General features: G+C 45.1%; 1 protein-coding gene and 1 long non-coding RNA gene across 3 annotated transcripts in view; both read right to left on the reverse strand.

Annotated features, from left to right (window-relative positions):
- PARVA (parvin alpha) overlaps positions 1 to 26360 on the reverse strand; it is a 177145-nt gene that overhangs the window by 62532 nt on the left and 88253 nt on the right. Inside the window, exons 1-4 of one of the 2 annotated variants that reach the window (XM_034995280.1) lie at positions 12402 to 12478; positions 11375 to 11464; positions 11223 to 11293; positions 8858 to 8960 (exon numbers count right to left, since the gene is read on the reverse strand). In XM_034995280.1, coding sequence (XP_034851171.1) covers positions 8858 to 8960; positions 11223 to 11293; positions 11375 to 11441 — 241 coding nt within the window. In that variant the 5' untranslated portion in view covers positions 11442 to 11464; positions 12402 to 12478. Of the gene's footprint in view, positions 1 to 8857; positions 8961 to 11222; positions 11294 to 11374; positions 11465 to 12401; positions 12479 to 26360 lie in introns of those variants that run through there. The other variant, XM_034995279.1, reaches the window with a different exon arrangement.
- Positions 172 to 8850, reverse strand: LOC118004116. The gene is made up of 2 exons (XR_004677486.1): positions 3660 to 8850; positions 172 to 3484 (listed from the first exon to the last, which is right to left on the reverse strand). It is a non-coding gene; the product is annotated as an uncharacterized LOC118004116 (long non-coding RNA).

Genomic DNA, 26360 nt, shown 5'->3' on the forward strand with positions numbered 1-26360 from the left:
AATATAGTCACTGTTAGTTTTCATCTTTATCATAGCTAGGTAGTTTCCTTTTCTTACTGTTTCACTTGGGATAGCTGCTGAAATGTATCAAGGATTATTTGACATCTGATAGAATAATTCACATTTGCTACTGACATTTATATATATAACTCTTGTATTTTTTTAATAAGATTGATAATATACAAACATGGAAAAAATTCAAGCTGTGAAACTTAAGTCCCTTCTTCCCATTGTAGTCCCAAGTTCCCTGGTTCCATTCTACAGAGACAGTTAATTGTGACTATTACCGAAGATGTTCTCTACATACTCAAGCGATTAGATGTGTCCCGCAACTCACACACACAGTAAACTATATGTACAGTTCTGCGCTTGGACTTAGTAAGAAATTTTAGAGAGCTTCTCTACTACTTATAAATAAAAGAATAAAAATAAAAAGACTGCCATCCAGCTTGAGGCCAGAAAATGCTTCCTCCATTTTAAGAATAGCAGTATACATTATCTGCAAGTATCCTAGAATCAATGACTATTTTAGTGGGAAGACCTTAGAGCATGCTGTCCAAAAGAACTTACTGTTATGACAGAGATATTCATTTCTGCACCATCCAAATGTAGTCACTAGACACATGTGGCTCTCAAGCACTTGAAGTGTAGCTGGTGTAAGTAAATACATTTTTACTTTTGATTACTTTTAATAGCTACATGTGGCTAGTGGTACTATATTAGCTCAGCCGGAAGGTTGTAGAGGCCATCGTCCTGGTTTTACAGAAGAGTGATCTGAGCTGCAGAGAAATGCTTTAGTGGTAGAACCAAGATTGGAACTTAGTTCTCCTGTCCTTCTCTTCATTCCTCCTTCAGTCTTTCACAGCTTCTACTTCAGCCTACATACTTTGGGGTGTGGGGAAGTGACTGTCAAAACCAGTATGATCAAACCCTTCAAGATGTTGCTCCTCCTGGGATTCACAGGATCATCCCCATTCAACATCACTGGTTTCCTTTAGCTGCTTATTCCTTACATTGCTAGGTTTTCTTGAAACTTTTCCCCAACTATACAGCTCCCCCTCTAATTTGATATCATCTTTACCTCACAAGGAGGTGCTTTCTTGGTATTTCCTCCACTTCCTCTACGGCTCCTAGGTCACCTTCAAAAGCCCCATTTCTCATGTCACTTGGCTCACAAGCCATCAGCAGTTACCATTGCCTACCCACCCAATGCAGTCTAAAATTCTTTGTTCAAGGTTCTCTATAATGCAGGCTCTTCTTCTTTCTCTAAATTTTTTTTTAATTTAAATTCAACTAGCCAACATAAATTTCAGATGTAGTGTTCAATGATTCATCAGTTGCATATAACACCCAGTGCTCATCACATCATGTGCCCTCCTTAATGCCTTCATTTTAGAATGGTTTTTAGATTTCTAGAAGAGCTGAAATTATAGTTCAGACAGTTCCTGCATATTCTGAATCCAGTTTCACCCACTGTTAACATCTTACATTACTAAAGTACATTTGTCACAACTTCTGAACTGACATTTGTACAGGACTTACTGTTCACACCTACTCATCATTGTCACCTTTAGTGTCCTGTTCTAGGTTTTCAGACTTTCCTTGCTCTTCATGACCTTGACATTTTTGAGGTACACTGGGTTTTTCCTATGTTTTTCTCATGGTTAGACTGAGGTTATGGGTTTTGGGGAGGAAGACCACGGAAGTGAAGTGCCCTTTTCATTGCATCGTATCCAGGGTGTATGCTATCAACATGACTTATCATTGGTGATGTTAAGCTTGATCAGTTGGTCAAAGTAGGGTCTGTACCTTGTTTCTCTATTGCAAAGCTATTTGTCTCCCCCAACTCCATACTATAATCATTGGAAGCACGTCACTAAAATGCAGTCTACTCAAAGGGTGGGAGTTAATCTATGAGGGGTTGTAAATACATGAATTATTCAGTGAGGAAGAGTTGTCCCTTTCCTCTCATTTATTTAGCTATTTATAACAATATGAATTTAAGGATATTGATTTTACACTTTGGACTACAATTCTACTGTCATTCATTGTTGTGCTCAAATTACTCCATCATTAGCTACTGGGGCTGTTTTAGGTTGGTCCTGAATACTTTCAGCATGCTGTCCCACAGATAAATACGTTTTTTCAGCCCCTCTTTTTGGCACAGCAAGAGTCTCCAGTCTTAGAGTTTGTTATTGGAGAATGGTGCAAGAAATCAAGATCCGGGTGTCGTCTGTGTCAGCCACAAGTCCCACACAACCAATCTTGATGATCACCTACCCACACACTCCTTGTCTGCACAACACTCTCCCTGCACTCACCCTGAAATCAACAGGGGCCTACCAGCAACATTTTGTTGTGCTGACTAAAATGTTCTTTTCCTTCCACACCTGGTTGAAGTTCTCCTTCCATAAGGCCCCATTCAAAATGCTGCCTCTTTCATGTCACCTTTCCTAAACTACTTGATCTCCCACAGCCCTCTGTACTATTAAGCACTGTTACATCCTATGTTACACTGCAACACATTTTTTTAATTAATTTTTTCTTTTTAGATTTTATTTGAGAGAGAGAGTGAGAGGGAGAAGCAGGCTCCCCGCAGAGCAAGGAGCCTGATGCGGGGCTCGATCCCAGGACCCCGGGATCATGACCTGAGCCGAAGGCAGACGCTTAACTGACTGAGCCACCCAGGTGCCCCCACATTTACTTTTATATCCCTAAATTCAGCAGTTAGCATGTAGCAAATGAAATGGTTGTTGCTTAATGACTATTAATTGACAAGAGTAAGGTCAGTGTAAGATGTACTCTCTAGGGTCTATCAGGGACAAAGACACAAACACACACTCTAAAGTGAAAACAAACCCTCCTGCAGAACCTTTATGTCCAAGGGACCCTTCTCCATCTCATGCTTGAAGATCTCCTGTTTCCCATATGCTATTGGGAAAATCAGAAGGAAGAGCCTTAGGACTTTCATCCCTCAAAACAGGTGAGGACATGCACATGTTTAAAGATAAGAATCGGTTAAATAAAACATACCCTAAGGAAACTCACAGAGCTATCCCAAGTCGGGAAAGCTTATGTTCACATGAAACGATTATCTTGTGCAAGCATTTTTCTAGAATCCTTCATCTCCTGCCTCTCTCGGTCCTATCGCCTAGGTGTTGGGGATGCAAATAGAGCAAGCTTTGGTCCTGAGGTGTGGGAAGGGCCGGAGCTGTTGGTGTGAGAGACTTGAGGGGATGGGGTGGCATCATAAATGGGCAGGCCCGGCTGGCCAGCATCAGCACCGAGGGTACAGAGAAACAGCCAGGCTCAGGAGGAGCAGCTCCTAAGGCAGATGTGTGCCCTCTCGTCTTCCTGGATGCTGTGGATGCCCCTTCCCAGGGCTCCCTGGCTCACCTGCAGATGGTGCCCAGCACACCCCATCAGTTTCCATCTCCAGCCCTAAAGCTCTCCTGCTCAAGAGCTTCTCTGGCAGGAGTACAACCTGGAGGCCCTTAATTCTTACACAGGCAGTCCTCACCCAGCGGGTGACAGGAGGCAGAAGGATGACTTGAGGGGTGTTGTCACCTGGTTTCTCAGAGGGAAAACCGCAGGACTGAGCGCTGGGTGCAGAATGCGCCCTCAAAAGGGCCTATCTCTTCCCCTCTTACGTTTCCCACCTGATTATTCACTTTCTGAGATTCCCTCTCATATACACTTTCTCAACCCATGTCCTTGTCCCAGCATCTGCTTTCAGGAAAACCTAAATTTGGAAATGCTGCCAAGGCAAGACCCAGGGAACAGCGGCTGCTGGGTTTGGCAGCTCAGAAAGAAGGACTGGGGAAGGGTATGTCAGGACAACCTCCCAGACATGCCTGGGGTCTCTGAGAAAGGCAAGCAGAGTAGACCATGCTGCCGAACAAGGAGCATCTGGCTGTGCAGCGGAGACCCAGAGACCCAGTATGACCCTGCCTTCACAGAGCTTGTGGTCAGAGAACTCCCAGCCAGTGCTGCTCAGCAGAGGGGGCCTGTCATCTCAGGGATGCTCACCTATTCAGGCTCACCTATTCAGGCCTTTTGCCGAGAGATTCTTGCCTCCAGATCTTGGTCATGTCTAGGTTCTGAGTCCTTGCTCCATGAGGTCATCAACCTGGTTCCCTGGATTCCAGATCCATATCCTGCTCTGGAGATGTGACTCGCTTAGCACATCCAGACTCCTGGAGGTGCCTGTGGCATTTCCATTTTCCTCTAAGTGCCAGTGTTTCATAGTTTCCTAAACCCAACCTCAGCCCCTCCTACTCCCATGCCCAGCCCCTGTACAATTTGAAAGTGCATTTCTGGGAATGATCATGCCTGGTTCATCTTTGAACTCCCAGGTCATAGTTCCGTACCTACGTATAGATGTTTATGTGTGCTACAGATAGCAAAAGTCTCTCTCTCATATGCCCAGATATTGATTCGAAATACCATTTTCTAACAAAAGAAATCAGAGCTCTGTGGAGAAATGGCTGATTCCAGGGCCAGAGTAAGTAAAACTTAAGATGAGTCTGGGACATCTCATGATGCCAGAAAGTAAGGAAGTGCTAAGAACAAAAAACATGCGCTGGCACGTCCAAAGGGGCCAGGAGCCAACCTGAAAGAGCTCCAATGGTCAAAGCTGGAGGTATAGGAGCCAAAAAAAGGTAATATTGGATTATAATCTAAAGTATAAAATAAATACCCTTGTGTCCATACTGAATAAATAAATAAATGGGCAATTTTTCCTAACAGGAGGATTCCAATTAATAAATGTGGAAGGAATGGGTGTGCCCAGGTGGCTCAGTCAGTTAAGCATCCAACTCTTGATTTTGACTCAGGTCATCATCTTGGGGTCATGAGATCAAGCCCTGCATCAGGCTCCATGGTGGGTATGGAACCTGCTTAAGATTCTCTCTCTCCCTCTGCCCCTCACTTCTCCACTCTCCCGTACACGTGCTCTCTCTCTAAAAAAATGAAGGAATGAAGAAAATAGAAAATATCCACTAGGCAACCACAGTAATAACTGAGGCAGATATGCTCCAACAATTAAAATCAGTGGGGAAAATTTAAGGAAAAACAAGATATTTGCATAATCTTATCTCCCCCGCCCCTAAATATATGAATCACTAAAAGAAAAATAGTAACTTCACAGTGAAGAACTCTGACAGACACCACCTTAACCAAGTGATCAGGGTTAGCTCACCAGTAATAAGACATGCTAACCTCAAGTACTCCCCTGATACAGTACACTGAGAAGGACCCATCACGTCTGTGGTATTCTTCCCCTAAATATGTACCCTTCATCTAATCCTCAGAAAACATCAGACAGACCCAAGTTGGAAGCCATTCTAAAAAATAACCAGTCCTTTTTCAAAAGTGTCAAGGTCATGAAAGACAGGAAAGGCAAAGGCAAAGACCATCACAGGTTGGAGGGGACATGACTACTGAACAAAGTGTATGATCTTGGATTAGATTCTAGAGCTGAAAAAGGACATAAATGTAAAAAACTGGTGAAATCCAAACAAATTCTGTAACTTAGTTAATCATCATGCTGAGGTTGATTTCTTAGTTTGGGTCCTTGTACTGTGGTCAGGTAAGATGTTAGCATAGAAGGAGCTGGGCCGGGGGGGTCAGGAACTCTGCATTCTCTTTGCAACTCTAAGTCTAAAATTAGTTCAAAATAAACGTTAAAAAAAACCCCAAACCTACTGACAAATGGCCTAGGAAGTGTTAAGACAAACAGTAAAATATAAAGAGGATCTGGACGTTCTTAGAAGGCCACCAGGGCAGGACGCAGCATGCCATGGAGAAAAGGATTTCTGGGGCCAGAGAAGTTACGGCGGCAGCGCTGGGGCTGGAAGGTCGTGGAGAAAGGTCCCCCGACCTAGCATGGAGGGAGCCAGTACTTTCTAAGTGCTTCAGACATCCTACCTGGTTGAGAAAGGGGATGGTTTGACACATGCACTTGGGAGTCCGGTTGTCACAATTTGTGACTAACAGAATATAAGAGATGAAAGAGAAGGAGCAAGAGAGGAGGACTCCTAGGTTTTTAATCTGAGCAACTGTCTGTGTGGTTGTGACACCATTCATCCCTCTGGAAAGGAGAATGGCTTTGGTGGGGAGGGGGGGGGGAGGAGATAAGCAGGTCAGTTTGGGGCAGGTTGGTTCCAAGGTGCCTGGGTGACACCCAGGTGGGCATGCCTGGAAGGCAGAGGAGTACCTTACAGCTTCAGAGAGTGATCCTCAGAGAGGCGATGGCTGGAATGTACAAGTAGGTGAAACACCCAGGAAGAGGATGTGAGATCAAGAGAGAGGGGAGGGGGCCACGCATGGAAGACTGAGGAGTCCCCACGATTATGCAGAGATGAAAAGCGTACCAAGAAGTTGGGGGGAAGTGGCGTGTGTGGGAAGCCGAAGAGAACCAGGAGGGCATGAGATCCCAGGAGCCCCTGCGCTGGGGAAGGGGGACGAGACTTTCAGTAGTGTCAGAGGCCACAGCATGGGAGGTCATCGGAATCGACACTGGTGGCCTCAGAAGGGAAAGCCGGTGGAGAGGTTGGGGTGGGACCCAGCTTGTCCCTCAGGGGGGCATGTTCAGTGGTGGGGGAGCAGATACAGAGCCAAATATTCTTTTGATAAACTTTGCTGGGAAAGAGGAAGATAGAAAAATAGAGGGGAAGTCGAGGTTGGAGGGGTCACCCCAAACTCCATCTCTAGACTGACTCCTCCCAGGAGCTCCCAATGCATATTTTTACCTGCAAACTGGTTCTCTCCACCTGATTATCCTGCCTGTAGCTTTTTAATATGTGTGCCCAGCCATCTACCTACAAAGGGTCTAAACTTAGGTTGACAAAAGCAGCGTTGAGATCTGAAATAATAATCGAATGTGACTGCCCTGTGCCTGACTCAGGGCTCCACAGACGTGACGCTAGGCGGTTCTGGAACCACGTGCAGAGGCAAGATTACCTCATGACCAAGTTCCATCACTCCCTGACCACGTTCCACCCTTGCCCTGAGCATTTTGAGACACTTTCAGATCCTGACAGGAAATTTGCTTGGGGAGGTAAAAGCTGCAGTCACTGAAAGAGACGCTCAGTTGAGGCTCTCGGCTTTTCTACACGGACATGTGCCAAAGCCTTTTCCTCTCTGTGTTGAGCTGCATTTACAAGCCTTTAAATATTAACACTCGCTAATACTGATGTTTGAGTACCATATCAGTTTAGCTTCCTAGAAATGACTAGATTTTATAACACTCATTCATTCAGTACACATTAAGTGCCTGACCACATGTGGCAGGCAAACTGCAAGTACTGGAGACGCCTGGATACATAAGTACGATGTGGTGTTTCCTGCCCTTGAGGAGCCACAGACATTTCCCTGGACAGCTACAAACAACATGGAATGTCATAGAATAAAGGCATGTATATTATATACACACCTGTATGTATGCGTGTGTATATCCGGGGGAACACAGAAGGTGCATGACCATCACTTCTAGAGGTGTTTGTTGGAGGTACGAGAGGCAGGCGCACTCTACGAACCCCAAGATTGGTTTGCCTGCCGGAGAGAGGGAGAAGGGCCCGAGGCGGGAGGAACAGCATGGGCGGAAGTATAGAGATGTAAATAGGTACATTTATATAGGTATACAGAGGTAAATAGGTAAATCGAGATGTAAATAGTAACGTAGCAATGGTATTCACAAAAGTAATAGAACCAGTACTCGTGAAAAGGATGAAAGACATTGACGGGGCACTCACTGCGTGTCCGGCATGATCCTAGGCACTTTACGTTGCACAAGCCATGCGTGTGAGGGAGTCCGGAGCTGAGGCTGAAAGATAGCTGGGCGTCGCCTGAGGAAATGTCTGAATGCGGTGCTACAGGGCCTGCCTGGGTCCCCCTGGCAGGGGAGAGCAAGCACTGGAAAGACTAGACTTGGGTTTTGAGGACGCTCGTCTGCTGGTGCCGTGGGCTGGGGGCAGTGAGCCGGGAGGCACAAAGGTGAGGCCGGAAGCTGTTTCAGGAGTTCAGACGAGTGAAAATGGCAGGGAGGATGGATGCAGGAGACAATGTGGCAAGAAGAAATGAGCCCTGGAGGCCCCCCACGTATCTGAGGTCACAAGAAAGAGGGCAAAGTAGATGAGCTCAGCGTGAGAGTAGCTAGGAATGGAAGTCTAGAACTTGGAGCAGAGGTTTGGACGAGAGAGAAAACAGGGAACAGCTGAGGAAAAGTCCAAATTCAGTCAGGCTGAATTTGGCCTTTCAACACTAAGATCAGCCCTGAATTTGCCTTTCTCCCCCTGGAGGCCTTGTATCTCCACAGGAACACAGAAGGGGAACATACTTTCCCAGAGACAACACACCTAGACACGCAGAAGCCGAACATCACAGAGGCATGGGTTCCCACACACTTGCACCTGACCTAGACAGGGATACACAGAGGAACACACACACAGGTCCACAGATCGCAGAGGTACACACACACGCCCAGAGGTGACAGAGGTCTATATAAACATGCACACATGTAACTAGACCTACAGAGGCCACACCCGCACAATTTTCTAGAGGGGGTAAGGCGTGTTTTCCAGTATACAGTGGAGTCTTTTCATCTACCCAGCTGATGACCTTCAACTGCTAGGGGGAGCAGCCCCATCCGGTCATTGACCTCCCTCTGCAATTCATTCCGGTAGAACCGACTGCAGGAGGACAGCTAAAGGCTCCCCTGGTCTGTCGTCCCACACCCTGCACAGTCCTAGTCCATTGCACATGAGCTGCTGTGGGCTGAGCACAACTAAGTAGGAGTCGGTGAGCCACCCACCCGCCGATCAAAGCTCTCCACTGCAACATTCAACCCCCTTCTCACCAAAGAGCTTCTGTAGGACTTGTCCGTCGTATAAATCTTCAGCCAGGTCTTTCACGATGATTCTTTCACCGACAAGCACATCATTAATCCAGTCAATTAACACCTACAGGGAGAGAGACGGAACAAGAGAAGAGTCATGGGTATTTTCTTACAGATCAGCTCTCTTAGCCTGGACAATTAAAATCTAAATGAACTTCAGATCTGGAAAGCAGCAGAACTGTCCATGTGACTCAGTAGATGGATACAAAGCAGTGTGAACTCTAGGGGCCCTGCTATTTTTCCAGTATAAGTGCTTCTAAGCTGGTGACACCAGTGTCCCTGCCGGTATTTTTTGGCCCCTTACCATTCCTTACCCCAATGGCAAGCAACATTCACACAGTGTTTGGGTGTGTAGCTAGTACCAGGCAACGGTACTGACTCTGGAGTTACACAACCTGGGGTTAGTGACCCACTAACTGATTCGTGTAGCTCTGTCATCTACGGACCTCTGTGTGTACCTGGCAGGCTAGTTTCTGCTCTGAGCCTCTGACGGCCCACCTCTAAAATGGAGGAGGAAAAGACCTCCCACTTGAGGTAGCAGAAAAGAATCACATATGGCAAGGGCCAAATGCTCAATAAATCTTATGAATCAATCAATATGAATATTACTATGAATAAATAAAGCTTTCCCCTAGTATGACATTTGGTCGGGTGTTACTATCACCCCTATCTATGTTCAGGAGGGGAGATCAGACACAGAAGTGAACGTATTTGCCAAGGTCGCGTTGCTGACTGGACAGAGACCAGAACCGAACTCTTGTCCATCCCCTTTTAAGGGACTGTTCTCCTCCTGGCCCCAAACTACATCTCCATGCGGCCAGTGCAGTCTCCCCTCTGGGGGCTCTCTCAGCGGCTGTCTTTACCTGAGCACCCCCTGCATCAAGCACCGAGCGGAGCCATTCCACGGGCATCCCCTTTAGTTAATCTGCACAACACCCACGAGGGGGAGGGAGCATTCGTTTCATTTTTCAGGTAAGGAAACTGAAGCTTGTTCAAGTCCGTTGTCTTTTCTTTTAAATTTTTTCAGGTCATTTGCTTATTATTTTTATACAGTAAAATTAACTCATTTTAAAAGATACAGTTTGGTGAGTTTTGGTCATTGTACACAGTTGTGTAACCACCACCACAACCAAGATGCAGAGCTGTTCCCTCAGCAGAGGAAGGTTCCTTTGGGCTCTTTGTGCTCAGTCAGTCCCCTTCCCTGAGGACGGGTCAGGCAACCACCATAATTTTGTAAAAATGGAATCACAAAGAACATCACCTTGTGTGTTTGACTTCTTTGACTTAGCAGAAATAGATTGCCTTTATTACAGGGGCTGTAGTTGGGCTGGGTTTCCAAACCTGGGGGGAGCCCGGGGCCTTCACAGCACATTGTTCTATATTGTTCTACTGTTGGTAGGAGCTTCCCTCCTTACCCTTCCTCCCTCCCTCCATCCAGCCATACCCCACGTATCCCCTACCCATCCACCCAGCATTTATGAATATGTGCTCCATGTCATATTCTGTGCTGGATCCTGGGGTACAATGATGAAAAAAGAGGTGGTCTCTAACCCTGAGAAGCTCATCGTTTAGGGAAGGAGACATAGAGGTGTCTGAGTAGTGGTAACTAGTCATCAGATGGTGACTCTGAGGGGACAATCTAAGGTTGAACAGGCAGCTAGGGCATGAGACCCCAAACACCACCCTCAGAAGCATGGGCCTCAACCTTCAGTTGGCAGGAATCTACACACACAGTTTGAACAGGAAAATGAGAGATCTGATGCACATTTTGAACGAAGCACTTTGGCGTCCAGTGCCTTTTTGTCCTGTTTTGAGTGTAGCTTGGAGAAGCTAATGAAGAAAAACACAGGATGGGGAATCCAAAGGGGGATGGCATAAACACTTTTCAGGGGATGACCACATGCCAGCCCCTCTGCCAGGTACAACATACACGATGTAATTCAATCCTATCTACTTCTGTTTGAATTCCATCTCCTCTACTCAGCTGGGACCATACACAAACCAATGGCTTTTCTAAGACTCACTTTCCTCATCTGTAAGCGGGGATGACATGAAGTCTTACTTTGCAGGGTGCCTTTGAGGGCCCTTGAGAAAAGCAGAAAGACTGCGTGAACCTGAAGATCGTGGCAAATGTGAGCTCATCTGCACTAACTTCTCTGGCACTTACGATCCACACCATTCCGTGGGCAGCTGCCATGTGCCATTTTTGTTAAATTTGAGATGTCCACCTATGGGACCACGAGCTACCCATCCAGAGCAGGTGGTCTACAGACGCCTGTTAAACCCGGGGGCGGGGCAGTTGACACCCTTCCTGATTTCTTCTTACCTTCATCAGTTCTTGCAGTTTGGGGTCGCTGCGGGAGTTTGGGTCCACCATTGTTCGCACTTCATTCTCCTCTTTAAAAGGAAAAGGCAGTCAGTGGGGGTGGCTCCACTTGTAGGCATTAGGCTAACCCAGAGAACAAGAGACCCAGTTACCCAGCATGGTGTCCTCTGGGTCCAGCTCGAAGGGGATCGGGCTGAGGGGCAGGTTGATGGCGTTCATGCCTTCCTCCTGAAGCTCCGATACTGCAAGAAGACAGGCAAAGTCACACTGTAGCCCACCGGTGATGGGGAGGCGCTCTGTTACAAACGTGTTTGGGATGGACATTAATACAACCACTAAGGTTAGCTTACAGCTGTTACTCAGCCTGCAACAGATTCCCTGCCTCTCCTCACGAACAGGACCGAGTAGTCCCCTTCAGGTCACCTCTTCCGACTATCACCTCACTCCCTTTCCTCGGGGAAACAGGCCTCTGTCTGCTCCCAGACACGATCTCAGGATAACCACAAGTGAGGTGGGCACTCACATCTTTCTGAGGTCTCTACCTGTCACCTCCTGCCTGCCCCTCCTTCCAGGGCTTTCTATCTGGTGCACAGTGGGGGCCCAGTAACCGTTTGGGTGAACAAGGTCACCAAGTCAAGGCCACATTTATGTTGTAAGCCATTTCTACCCTTGGTGCAACCCTCCTTTGGCTTCTCTCCTTATTTGGCTTCCCTAAGTATTTTTCTGATTATCCTACCTTCTCTTTTCCCTCCACCTCACCCCAGCCGCTGCTCCAGAACACCTCAGTCTAGCCTCTTTCTGGGCTCTGGTCCTGTCCCTTCAGCTCTAATGAGTAGGGGGACCTGGGGGCCAGACATCTCCACACTTAGGCCCATTTCCTCAGCTTTATGTCAAGAGTCCGACTGGATGGATAGCCAGCGAGTCCTTTTCACCATTTTCAAATCCTAGAAATCTATAATTCCACTTTTCTCAAGGAAAACAAAAAGAGGTCAATGGCCACTCAAGCCTTCCAGCCTGCTCCCCACCATACGCAACCCCCCCCCCCGCCCCCAGCCACTGCAATGAAGCCTCAGAGAAAAACAAATCCCTACCACAAAACCACTGTGTGATGGGCATTCGATGAGCACTGACCTTGGATCACCCCCCCACCCCTAAAATCAGTGACTGAAATCTCCTCACCTCTATTCACTTCCAGTTTGGAGAATTACTTTTCACCAATTAAGCACAGAAAGGCCATTTGCTCTGAAGGCACTGGTCACCAAAGGGCTCTCAAAGAGCTAATATGGCAGCAGCAATCAGCCTTAATAAAAGCAATGTCCCATCTTTCCATTTGATTTTTTTTTTTCCTTTTTATGGAATCTGGCCTCCCTGACTGCCAGCATATAGTTGCAAGAACTCTTAAGCACAAGGCAGTCACTTACAAAGAGTTCTTTCATATTAGCAAACTCACTGATGTTTGCAGTTGGACTGGGGATGAGATTGCCTAACAAAGAGAGTGAAACACACTCTACCCTAAAGAGACACAACTTGCATTATGAAGCTGGTATTTAGTCCCGTTGCTGTGGGCTCTTGACATTCATACGGGATATCAGCCAGTCACGGTCTTGAATCTGCAAATTCACAGACACCCACCACTCTATATAATTCCCCTCATAAAACATAACTGAAAAACATAAGCCACACCTTCAAGGCTAAAATGATTCTGATAAGCCTAGGATCACGTTTGCTTTCTAGTGAAAAACAATGGACTCCTGCAGTCTTGTGAGACTCTTAGAATTTCTTCTAATATTCCTCCTAAGACTGGCAGTTCGCTTTCTTTTCCAGGCTGTTTCTCACAAAGAAGCAAGATTTCCACCACTGAACAAGCATTACTGTGCAAGCACTGGGCAGCGGAAGTCAAGTCACACTTAAATGGGGGTGCGAGGCTGGGTGTACTGGCCGGTGAAGATACTAGCTCCTGCCCGGGACCTTCTCTGCCTATGTCCCCACCCCCCAAACCCCCCTCCCCCCAGGGCTGTACTGTCAGTACAATAGCTACCAGCCACATGTGGCTATTCACATTTAAATGAATTAAAAATTCCATTTCTTAGTTGTACCAGTCACACTGCAAGTGCTCAGGGGCCCGCACGTGGCTAGCGGCTAACATGCTGGACACCACAAATGTAATGATGTCCATCATTACAGGAAATTCAATCGGATGGTGGTGTCCTAGTTGATCCTACATCTCCAAATGCTGATGATGTCCACATTTAAAGCTCCAGACAAGGCCTGACCCCGAACTCCAGGCTTACCCAATGTCTCCTCTTTGGTTTATTAATAGAGATCTCAAATGTATACCTCCACAACAGAATGATTGTCTACACCCTCACCCCCACCATGACAACACTTAAACAAGACCGTCATTCCCCTGTTCTTCTCTTCTTCAGTCAATGGCATCGCCATTTATACAATGGTTTAAGCCAAAATCCAAAAAATCATCCTTAACTTCCCCTTCCTTATGTCTTGCATCTAACACATTGGCAAGTCTTGTGGGCTCCGCCTCTAGACCAGGATCCAATGCCAACCACTTCTCACCATCTCCACCACACCATCCTGGTTCAGGCCACCAGTATCTTTCACCTGGACAACCAGAACCACCTTCCAACTGGTCTACTGCTTTCTGATGCATTTTCCCCACCCCTGTCTACTTCCCACAGCACAGTCAGAATGATGTATAAGGATGTAAATAGCATCATACATTCTTCTGCTTTAAGCACTCCTGTGGCTTCCCATCATACTCAGAATAAAGCTCCAACTCCTTACTAATACCCACAAGGCCCTCTGGTTAAGCCCCCTGCTCCCTCTCATGTTTTGTTTTCTGCAGAACACTCATCACAATCTGAAATAATAATCATCCATATGTCTGTTGTCTGTTTCCCCCCACCCCCCACCAGAAAAAAAAACTGTGAGAAGGCTGGTACTTTCTCTCTTTTGTTCACTATTAGATCCTCAAAGAGGAGCCAGAGTGCCTACATTCAAATCCATGATCTACTAGCTCCGTGACCTTGGGCAAGTTCATTAACTTCTTATACCTCAGTTTCCCCATCTGCAAAATGGGAGTGATAATATTACCCACCTCCTAGGGTTGTTGAGAAGGTTAAATGAGTTAATATATGTCAAGCACTTGCAAGAGTGCCTGGTAGTTGGTAAGAATTGTGTAAATACATTATGTGGGGGCACCGGAGTGGCTTGGTCAGTTGAGCGTCTGAATTGCGATTTCTGCTCAGGTCATGATCTCAGGGTCGTGAGAGGGAGGCGTGCGTGGGGCTCTGCGCTCAGGGGGGGAGTCTGCTTCTCTCTCTCTTTCTACCCCTCTGCCCCTCCCCCTGCTCACATGCACGCGCTCTAAAATAAATAAGTAAATCATTAAAAAATTAAAAAAAAAAAAACTACTTGTTGAGTAAATGAATAACCCAAACTGTTAAGACCACCGTTTGACTGCACGGGTTATGAATTGAGCCAGAATTTGCCAGAGCAGTGCAAAGAAGGATTCTACCTTGTTCTCAGGGGGAAAAAAAATTATATTTTGGCCTGAACCTGTGTGCCCATGTGTGTGCATATGTGTGTGCTTATATTTTGTAAGGAGAGAAAAGCCGCATCTGTTCCAAGACTGTTGTACAGCCTGAGCTAATCTGTGAATATAGAGATATTTACACCTCCAAAATGGGACTAGAAATGTAATATTTGCAGCAGTGACTCCTAAAGATGGGTCTGAACAGGATCTTTTTTATGTGTACATCATCGTTAAAATGTTTTCAGATGAAAAAAATCCCCAGTCAGAAACACTCCCCTCTGCCCTGCCTCTTTAATTCACTCACAGAGACATAACAAACCCTAGAAGAAAGGCTGAGATATGTTTGCAATTGGAAATGTTTTTTTTTTTTTTTTTTTTTTTTTCAGGAAATGATTTGGTACAGGAACATCATTCCCATCCCATTAACTGCTGACTCTGAGCCAACTGTTTGTAAAAGTGAATATGCAAACTGCCCGGTTCAGGCCTAGCCCCCGCCCCATGGGGCCACGTTAGTGGCCACTTTCCCAAAACAGCCCTCTTGCTTTGGAGGCTTCCTTTCTATTAAACCCACGCAGGACCCAGCAGAAGCCCCTCGCCAATCCCTGTACTCTGAAAGAGAAAAGAGCTGCAATTGAATTTTCTCGGCACAGAATAGGAATATGATGTTTATCCCTTGAACCTCCTCTAACAATCTGAAACTAGGGCTCAATGTGCAGCCCGTGGTGTCTCGCGGCGCCATTAGTCATAACTTAATAAACAGATTAAATGCCCAGCTGAAGGTCGAGCTCGAGAAAGCAGGGTGATTGCCTCAACTCCTGCCTGAAGTGCTCGCCATCAGAGAGGGGGCTTTGGCTTTTCCGGGAAAGGCAGGCTGACCCTGGGTCCAGTGGTGCCGCAGAAAAAGTATACGGATGGGCTTTGGAGTTTAGAAGAGCTGGATTTGAATCCTACTTCTATTTTTAGGTGGGACCTTACATAAGCGATCTAACCTCCCTGAAATTCAGTATAAAACAATTCTCTATAAAATAACGTTGTAGCTGACACTGCTGGTCTCCTCGCTAATATTTATTTTACTCTTTTTCCCTGCTGAGAGAACCCTCATTTTATTCCAGGGTACACTTCCCCCTCCTAAGTTCCAGGGGAGATCCTGACTGGTTTAGGCTAATCACGATAATCTTAATTCCCTTGGTAGTGACTGATTCAAGCATTGCCATGTGATACAACGAGTTGTGAGAAAACTTCTAGAAGCTTCTAACAATAGTTTTCCTCCATTTTAAAGAGAGGCCCAAAGAAGAGAAGGTATTTTTCTCCTTCTCATCATTATTATATCAGGATGCTATGCCTGGATTTGCTGCAGCCATTTTGTAGTCACGAGGTGAGCTAGCCCAAATCCAAAGAAGAAACTAATATGCTAAGATTGGCAGAGAAGAAGGAAAGGGGTTCTTGTTGATACTGTTAAGCCCCACCATCCCTGGAGCCACTCTAGCTTTGTGTGTCTTGTTATAAGAGATGTAATAAGCTCCCTTATTGTTTAAGCCAGTAGAGTTGGCATTTTCTGGGGCTTGGAGCTCAAACTCCCTAATTAATACACAGGACACCAGGATTATAAAGTTGATAGATGAATAGCGTAGGTCTACAATGAATGGTAATTTTCCTTTCCTTTTTTCCATGAGAAACATCAGAGCTGCAGGCATCTCTTATACTTCAGAATACATACAGGGATTCAAAGAATACCACAGAGAAAACAACTATGGAGAGAAGAATGGACAGAGGTTTCCAAAATTACAAAAGGGTCCATTTATGCAAAGCCAGTAATTTCATTCGTTCAACCAGTAAACATTACTAGGCACCTCTTCTGAAGCAGACCTTGCGCCAGCATTGGGAATATAGGCCTGGGAATTTGACAGGGCTCTGCCTTAATCTGCTCACAGATGGTGGGAGGGGCAGACACACAAACAACATGCAGGATGCTGCACAGAGGGGTGAGAGCCACGTGACCACAGGGCTGTGGGAGCTCAGGCAGAATGAGGGCAGCTCTGGATGGAAGACTGGGGAGTATTCCTAGAAAGGGGGAATTTGAGTTGAACTTTGAAAAACAGAAATTTTCATCTGACACAGGTGCCCCACAAAAGGCACATCTTGTGTAAAAAAACATCAAGGTGTGTAAAAACGAGGCAGGTGTTGAGAGTGATGATTATGCCTGAGCACTGGGAATGGGGGAAAGGGGGGGCACAGAGGGGAAGAGAGGGAAAGGAACAGAGGAGCAAATAGGTAGGCAAGGTCCAGAGTGTCGGGGATCATGAATTCATCTGTTCCCTAGCATTCCCTGTACCATGCTCCCTGTGTCTAGAGACAAAACAGCAACGAAAACAAACCAAACATACCAAGGAAGTGAAAGAGAGTAGCTAGGATGCTCTTTCTCCTTCAGTGGAAGTGGGCACCAGTGAGATATTTGGGCTGCTCTAGATCCTTATCAGGACTCTGATGATTAATCTCTGGTCCTTCTGAAAGCTCCTAAAGCTCCCTTAATTCCTAAATGGATCAGACGTTCTTGGCAGCAAGACAACTAACTTGATAATGGTCTAGTCAGCAAGCCCCAACAATTTTTGTCTATGTGAAAAATCAACCTGAAAGAATATCAATCAAAAAACTATAGTTAACATCATACTTAATGGTGAGAAAATGAATGCTTTCCCCCTAAGACTGGGAAAAAGGCAAAGATGTCTCCTCTCACCATGCCTATTCAAAATCATATTAAAAATTCTAGTTAGTACCACAACACAAAACAAAACAAGGAAATAAAAGGTATAGAAATTGGAAGCGGGGTGCCTGGGTGGCTCAGTCGGTTAAGCATCTGCCTTCGGCTCAGGTCATGATCCTGGAGTCCCAGGATCGAGCCCCACATCAGGCTCCCTGCTCAGTGGGGAGTCTGTTTCTCCCTCTGCCCCTCACCCTGCTTGTGTTCTCTCTCTCCCTCTCACTCTCTCTCTCGCTCTCAAATAAATGAATAAAATCTTAAAAAAAAAAAAAAATGGGAGCAAGGAAACAGAACTATCTTTGCAGATGACATGGCTATCTATGTAGAAAATCCCAACTAACTGACCAAAACAAACAGAACAAAAAACTCCAAACTCCTAGAACTAGTAAGCAATTATAGCAAGGTTGCAGATACAAGGTAAATAAATGCACAGTTGCCTTCCTTTATGCCAGCAATGAATGATTGGAATTTGAAATTAGAAATACAATATTATTTACAGTAGCACCAAAGATGCAATACTTAGGTATAAATCTAACAAAATTATGTATAGAATCAATATGCAGAAAATGATAAAACTCTGATATAAGAAATCAAAGAAGATTTAGGTAAGTGAAGAGACATTCAGTATTCATGAATTACAAGACTTGATATTGTTAAGATGCCAATTCTTCCCAACTTGCTCTATAGATTAAATGCAATCCCACTCAAAATCACAGCAAGCTATTTTGTGGTTATCAACAAACTGATTCGCACGTTTACACAGAGGGACAAAAGACTCAGAGTAGCCAATAAAATATTGAAGAAAAATGACAAAGTTGGAGGACTGACACTACAAACTTGAAGAATTACTATAAAGCTACAGTAATCAATACAGTGTAGCATTGGTGAAAGAGTGGACACACAGATCACTGGGACAGAATAGAGAACCCAAAAATAGATCCACACAAGCACATTCAACTGATCTTTGACAAGAGCAAAGGCAATTCAATACAGAACGGACAGTCTTATCAACATATGGTATGAGAACAACTGGACATCTACATGTAAAAAATGAATCTAGACACAAACCATACACTTTCTGCAAAATTTAATTCAAAATGATCACAGGCCTAAGAATAAAACACAATACTATAAACTTTCTAGAAAAAAATAGAAAACCCAGGTGACGAAGGGTTTGGCAGTGACTTTTAACCTACAACACAAAGGACAATTCACAAAAGAAAAATTGATAAGCTGGATTTCATTAAAATTTCTACTCTGCAAAAGATATTATTAAGAGAATGAAAAAACAAGCCATAGACTGAGAGAAAATATTTGCAAAACATATGTTGGATAAAAGACTTATATGCAAAACATCCAAAAAACTTTAAAAATGGAAGAAAACAAACCAACTACAAAATGGGCAGATCTAAACAGACATGTCACCAAAGAAGGTGTACAAATGGCAAAAAAGAATATGAAAAGAGGTTCAACATCGTTTGCCATTAGGGAATGACAAAACAATGAGATACCACCCCATTTGTTAGCATGGTTAAAATCCCCAAAACTTGACCACACCAAATGCTGACAAGGATGTGAAGCCACAAGAACTCTCATTCATTGCTGGTGGGAATGCAAAATGATATAGCCATCGTGGAAGACCACGTGATAGTTTCTTACAAAGCTATAGTTTTACCATATAATTCAGCAATTGTGTTCCTAGTATTCACTTGATTTGAAAACATACATTCACACAAAATCCTGCATGTGAATGTTTATAGCAGTTTTATTCATAATTGCCAAAAACTTGAAGCAACCGAGACATACTTGAATAGGCAAATGGATCAATTGTGGTATATCCATATATGGTAAAATATTATTTGGTGATTTTTAAAAATGAGCAAAAAGCCATGAAGAGACATGGAAGAACTTTAAATATATAATTCCTAAGTCAAAGAGGCTAGTCTGAAAAGGTGACACATGTATGATTCCAATATAGGACATTCAGAAAAGGTAAGACTATAGAGACAGTAAAAAGATCAGTGGTTGTCAGGGGTTTGAGGGAAGGTTTGAATAGGCAAACTACTGAATATTTTTAAGAAGGTGAAACTATTCTGTATGATACTGTAATGGTATATACATGATTTTATGCATTTATCAAGCCCACAGAATTTTATAGCACTGGGAGTAAACCTCAATGTAAGCAAATTAAAAAAAATCATTTGGGGGGTTGGCGGCTCCAGGGGTGGGATGCAGACTGTGATAATTGAACCTAGCAGAATTGCAAATGTACGAGACAATCTCACTGGAAGGGGTGAAGGGGATGGTGCTGACCTAAGTACTGTTGGAAATGAGTGGTGTCTGTGAAACCCAAGTCAAAAGGAACCGCACATAAGCATGGACTCTAGTTGATAAAGGTATTTGCTATGGGGGTGCAGGTCAACAATTCTGATGCTGCTACACGAGCACACTGGAATTGGACAATTAAGTAAACGGTCGGTGGATGGTAGAAGCCAGGTTTCTCACTGTGGGAGTGGGAGGTTACAGACAAGCCTGGGAAAAGGCTAGGATGATCTATGTGGTAATGCATGAGAGGTGGAGATATCAGTAAGCACTCATGTTTAGCTTAATATAGACACAGATGATTACAAATGGAAATATTGCGAGGTGGGAGTACAGTTGACCCTGAACAACACAGGTTTGAACTGCATGGCTCCACTTTATTGCATTTTGTTTTTGAGCGGACAGCAAAAGCCACAAGGCATTCATTTACAAGTGCTCACCCCAGTCCCTGCCAAATCAAAGGCAGCTGGTAAAGAGGTTGCACCTTCTGCCCTCTGAATAGCTGGAGAGCCCCCCCACCCCACAGAGGCTGTAAGAAGCCCCTAGGGGCCCTAGACCTGGGCAGGGCTATAGGTCACCCATATGCCACAAGAATGGTCGGGTCCAGCACCTGGGGCTGGCCAGCAGGAGGCTGAGCTGAAGTGGAAGAACGTGTCCAGAGGGCAGAGGCGGCACTGTGCTCAGAGCCCCGTGCCCGTGGTACCCCTGCACTGAATTGTTCAGGCTCCAGGGAGGCATTAGGTTGACCACAGACCTTGGACCTTCTTGGGCTGGGTAGGGACCCCTCTTCCGTGGCAGCACCCCAGCCCCTTGGCCTCCTGGGGGCTGGGGTACTCACAGGCAGCCACAGCTGCCAAGGGCCCCAGGCCAGTGGTACACCTCCAGGCACGTGGAGTGGTTGTACTGTGCCTCCAGGCTGTTGTCACACCCACAGGTGGGCTTGGTGGCTGCCACTGCTGAGCTGAGGCCACTAGGCTGCAGAACATCACCATCTCGGGGTGCCAGGCCCACTACCACCTCCCCTGTCCCTGTCCCAGCCCAGCCTGCTGTGCCTATATGTGGATTTTTTTTTCCCAATAAATATACCTAGAGTACTGCAAATGCATGTTCTCTTCCTTATGATTTTTTTTTTTTAAGATTTTATTTATTTATTTGACAGAGAGACAAAGCGAAAGAGGGAACACAAGCACAGGGAGTGGGAGAGGGAGAAGCAGGCTTCCCGCGGAGTAGGGAGCCCGATGTGGGGCTTGAACCCAGGACCCTGGGATCATGACCTGAGCTGAAGGCAGATGCTTAATAACTGAGCCACCCAGGCGCCCCTTCCTTATGATTTTTTTTTTTTTTAGATTTTATTTATTTGAGAGAGAGAATGAGAGAGAGCACATGAGAGGGGGGAGGGTCAGAGGGAGAAGCAGACTCCCCGCTGAGCAGGGAGCCCGATGCGGGACTCAATCCTGGGACTCCAGGATCATGACCTGAGCCAAAGGCAGTCGCTTAACCAACTGAGCCACCCAGGCCCTATTTTTACTTTTTTTTAAGATTTTATTTATTTGCGAGAGAGAGAATGAGAGACAGAGAGCATGAGAGGGAGGAGGGTCAGAGGGAGAAGCAGACTCCCCGCTGAGCAGGGAGCCCGATGCGGGACTCGATCCCGGGACTCCAGGATCATGACCTGAGCCGAAGGCAGATGCTTAACAACTGAGCCACCCAGGCGCCCCTTCCTTATGATTTTCTTAATAACATTTTCTATTCTCTATGTTACTTTACTGCAAGAATACAGTATATAATACATAGAACATAGACTATGCGTTAGTTGACCGTTTATGTTATTGTGAAGGCTTCCAGTCAACAGTAGGCTAAGAGTAGTTAAGTTTGGGGGAAGTCAAAAGTTATACACAGATTTTCTTAACTGTGAGGCGGTCAGTGCCCTTAACCCCCTGCATTGTTCAAGGGTCAGCTGTACATACATGGGTTAGTTTCTTACTCTATTAGCTGAGAAGTCCTAAAAGTAACGATACTCGAGTAGCAACGAACACACCTAGCACCAGATCTTGGTTTCTAGTGATTCTCCAGTGAAAGGAACCAGAGCTTGTTGTAAAGATGGCCGATTCTAGGACTGGAAAGGGAATCTGCAAGATGAGTCTGGAACCAGAAAGGAAAGAAGCTGGAACAATCTGAGCGGCAAAATAAATAACTCAAAGATTATAACTCAAAGCACAAAATAAATATCCATGGGTCCATACTGATATAAATGACTGGATTAATTAATAAACGGGGAAGAGAAATCTCCTCTGTAGAATTCCAAATAATTTACATAGCTCCTGTGTCCTCAGAGAGGGAAAGCATAACCCTTTACCCCTTAAATGTGGGCCTTCCTTCCAACGAGTACAATAGGGAAAGGAGGAAAAGAGTAACTTTACAGTGTAGAAACCTGACAAACACTAGCTAAGCCAGGTGATCAAGGTCAACATCACAGTCATAACTCATGGCATTTGAGGTGATGTGGTGAAAACAGCATTTACCTCTGTGCTCTTCCTTTCCAAACCCATGAGCCCAGGAGAAAAAACATCAGACAGACTTCAATAGATGGGCATCCTAAAATATGCTTGACTAGTACTCCCTCAAAACTGTCAAGGTCATCAAAAACAAGTCTGAGAAATAGTCACAGCCAAGAGGAGCCTAAGGAGGCATGATGACTAAATGTACTGTGGTGTCCTGGATGGGATCCTGGATCAACAAAGGACATTAGATAAAAACTAAGGAAATCTGAATAAATTACATACTTTAGTTAATATATCAATTCTGGTTCGTGAATTTTAAATGTACCCTACTAATGTAAGATGTTAATAAGAGGGGAAACTGGGAGTAGGTTACAGGGCAATTCTTTGTACTACCTTTGTAATTTTTCTGTAAACGTAAAATTACTGTCAAAATAATCTATTAAAAAAACCCGAATTTGCTATTTTGCTATTTGCTATTGCTAATCTATTAAAAAAACCCAAACATAGTGTTCACTGGGGGGGAAATCCATGATTTTATGGGATACATAGGTTTCCTTCATCACCAAGGAGACAGTGGTAATTTATCCAATAGGAGCTGAGCCCTACAGAGCATCTGTACAGGAGGAAAAGCACAAAGAACACTTCCAAGTCCTACAAGTGCAAGATGTACTCATTCCCAAGTGGGAACTGAAGTTCCCAGGAAGAAAGGACATAGTTTATGTGTTTGTTTCCAGGGCTGAGATGAGAAGACAATCTTCCTCATAAATTAAGGATGCCTGGCAAGGCCGTTTCTGCTTTCCCACTGGTACAACCATCACTGAAAGTACACTGGTCTCTTTAATGATTTTAATGATTTTCTCTGGAACTGCTCTGGAAAGTATGTGTTTCTCTATGGTCCCTGATGGGGATTTTCATACCATGGGCTTTTGTATTAGTTTACCATTGCTGTGGTAACAAATGACAAATACTGGGTGGCTTGAAACAACACAGACTTATCCTTACAGTTCTGTAGGTTGTAAGTCCAACATGGGTCTCTGGGCTAAAATCAAGGTGTTGGGAGGGCTGCGTTCCTTTCTGGAGGCCCTAAGGGAAAGTCTATTTTCTTGCCTTTTCCAGCTTCCAGAGGCCACTTGCATCCCGTGGCTTGTGGCCCCCTTCCTCCATTTTCAAAGCTGGCAATGGGGGGCTGGGGGTCACAGCCTTCTCACGTTGCATTACTGAGCTGCTTCTTCTGCTTCCCTCTTCCACTTTTAAGTACCCTGTGATTACACCAGGCCCATCTGGACAAGCCGGGACAATCTCTCTATTTTAGGGTTGACTAGCAAAATTCCACCTGCAACCTTAATTTCCCCTTGCCATGTACGATAACATATTCACAGATTCCAAAGATTGGGCTATGGTCATCTTTGAGGGGGGACCATTATTCTGCCTACAACAGCTTTCTTGGTTAAGGGGACAAGTTCTGTTCTTAATACTCACCCTTGGGTACGACATATGGGTTCACTTTTCCTCTATGTGAGATTGCCAAAAGAAAATGCAAAATTCCAAACCTTTCCATCCCAGCCCTTAAACTGGAGGACTTTTATTACTTTTAACTAAAAGGATACTTGTTTCAGCAGCCATAATATAAAGCATCAGGGAAACATGGGAGCCAGCCCGTGGTGGCCTCAGCAGACTGTCAGGGTCTCAACACACTCCCCTCTACTTGACAGAGCGATTTAGTCACCAGGGTCTGAAATCCGGCCCTTGGAGTATAGCCAAAAAAAGGAACTTAGAGGCTGGTGTTGTGATGGGGGCTGACAGGGAGATCTATAGTCTTTACGAGTCTTATAGTTTCCACCAGAGTCTTTGTTTTGGTCAGTTTTATAGTCTCTGCAGAATTGGAAGGCTGCCAAGCAAATGGCCCCTGGACATTTATTCATTGTTTAGCCCAGCACGTGATTCAGCTGCCCTCCAATTACTAGTAAACAAGGAGGGAGATGGATGCACCATTGGCTGGCTTTGGGCAGTCAAAGCAATCTGAACTGAAACATTGGTGGAGGTCTCAAGTAAGTCATGGGAATTTAAACACTGAACAGGCACAGAGGGTCCTGGGGAACAATACATCATTGTTCTTTGTCTCTTGCCATGCTATGTCCTGTTATCTCTTTATATTGAGAACCAGAACCATTGCTTTGGTCTTAAAGGAGACCTACTCCTACTTAAGCAGAAGGTGGTGTGGATGTGCCAGCCTGGCAGTTGATAAGCTCTAAGCTGTTGTGCATGTGTGTACTCCTGTGTGCATCCATACACCTAAACCCCTACAACAGCCTTGGGGAGACCACAGAACTTGATCTGGCGTATTGCCTAATTACATGCAAAGTATGGGTACAATGAGCAACCCAGGACAGCCAGGGTGGAACCGGCACGCCTACTAGCTCTTTCCTTCCTAAACACATATGGGCACCTCTGGTGCCAGGCACTGGGCCAGGGGCTATGGATACAAAGATAAACAATTACTTCCCTTCTAGGGTCAGTAGGTTCCTGAAGGGCAGTTACCTTTAGGGGTCCGTAGAGCCCAGTGCAGGGCCAGGCACACAAGAAGCATTCAGTAAGTGCTAGGAGGATACTTTAGTTGGGGGCAGGAGGGGAAAGACACATACACAAACTGCAATGCAATATGAGTAAGGGCCCCCATGTGGTTCTGAACCAAGTCCTGAGGGCAGAGTGCCCTTCCAGAGTGGAGGGAGCAAGAGAGGAGTGTGTGGGAGATGGAGGGGCCACGGGAGGGCAGGAGAGCCCCAGGACGTATTTCGGCTTCTGTGCCTCACTTGCTTCCCTCTTTGTGCACCACCTGAGTGAAGTTTCCTTTCCTCATTTCAGTTCTCTGTGGCTCTTGGACCTTCATGTCGGTATCTTTTTTATTTATGAATCCTGAACAGCCAGTCGTTTGTTTTTGCAGTGGCTCAGTGCTGCTTAAAAAGCACCACATCAACTACTGGTGCACTTGAATTCCCAAGTGGTGGCCTCCATGGAAACGAGCTCTGGGTGTGGCCGGCGAGTGAACATGGCATTGCTGTGTCCTGACTGGCTCAGTTCTCTGGTGGGCTAATTCTGGATCTGTCTACAGGTCAGTCAGTCAGGGGTTTATCCTGAAGGAGCACAGTGTGTGGGGACTCTCTCTCAAATGAACAATAATGATGACTCTCTCTCAAATGAATAATAACGATGACCACTGCCCTTCCTCCATGGAAATGGGGTTTTTTTTTAAACACATGGAAACTTTTTTTTTTTAAACACATATTAACGTATTTAATCTTCCCAACAATCCAATGAGTAGGTACTGTTATTATCCCCATTATACAGATGAGGAAAATGAGACCCAGAGAAGGTGTGTAACCTGACCAAGGCCACACAGCTAGAAAGCGGAACTCAGGGGTCTCGGGCTAGCTGGCTGCAGAGTTCACATCCTTAACACTACACTATAGATTGTCCCACTTTTATGTAATGGCATTTATTTATTTATTTATTTATTTTTAATGAAAACATCTAGAACATGGTCACTTCTGCAATTCCACGTAAAGCTAGGAGAAAGTTTCATGGCAGATCATCTTGAATATACTAAGCCCTACAGGTTGGTCACCTTACAGAGGAGGCTCAGCCTCTGTGAAAACAGATTAAAAAGGAGGTGATAAATGAGCAGTATTTTTGTTTTGTTTTAAATAATGGGTTGATTTATTTCTGGCTATAAGAGAAAAACAGGCTCATTGAAGAGAACTTTGCAAATATAAAACAACGAAGAGAGAAAATAATCCTACTGTTTAGAGATAAACCCTGTTAACACATTCTATTTTGTTACCAGGTTTTCTATGTTTCTCACACACACACACACACACACACAGCACAGCACATGGCTTTACAGCCTTTTATCTCAGAATCTCATTATCTTCCCATATGCCATCAAAAATATCACTTTAGGGGCGCCTGGGTGGCTCAGTCATTAAGCGTCTGCCTTCGGCTCAGGT

Source organism: Mirounga leonina, unplaced genomic scaffold (genome assembly GCF_011800145.1).
Source record: "Mirounga leonina isolate KUSES-001 unplaced genomic scaffold, KU_Mleo_1.0 Mir_92, whole genome shotgun sequence".
Classification (NCBI taxonomy): domain Eukaryota; kingdom Metazoa; phylum Chordata; class Mammalia; order Carnivora; family Phocidae; genus Mirounga; species Mirounga leonina.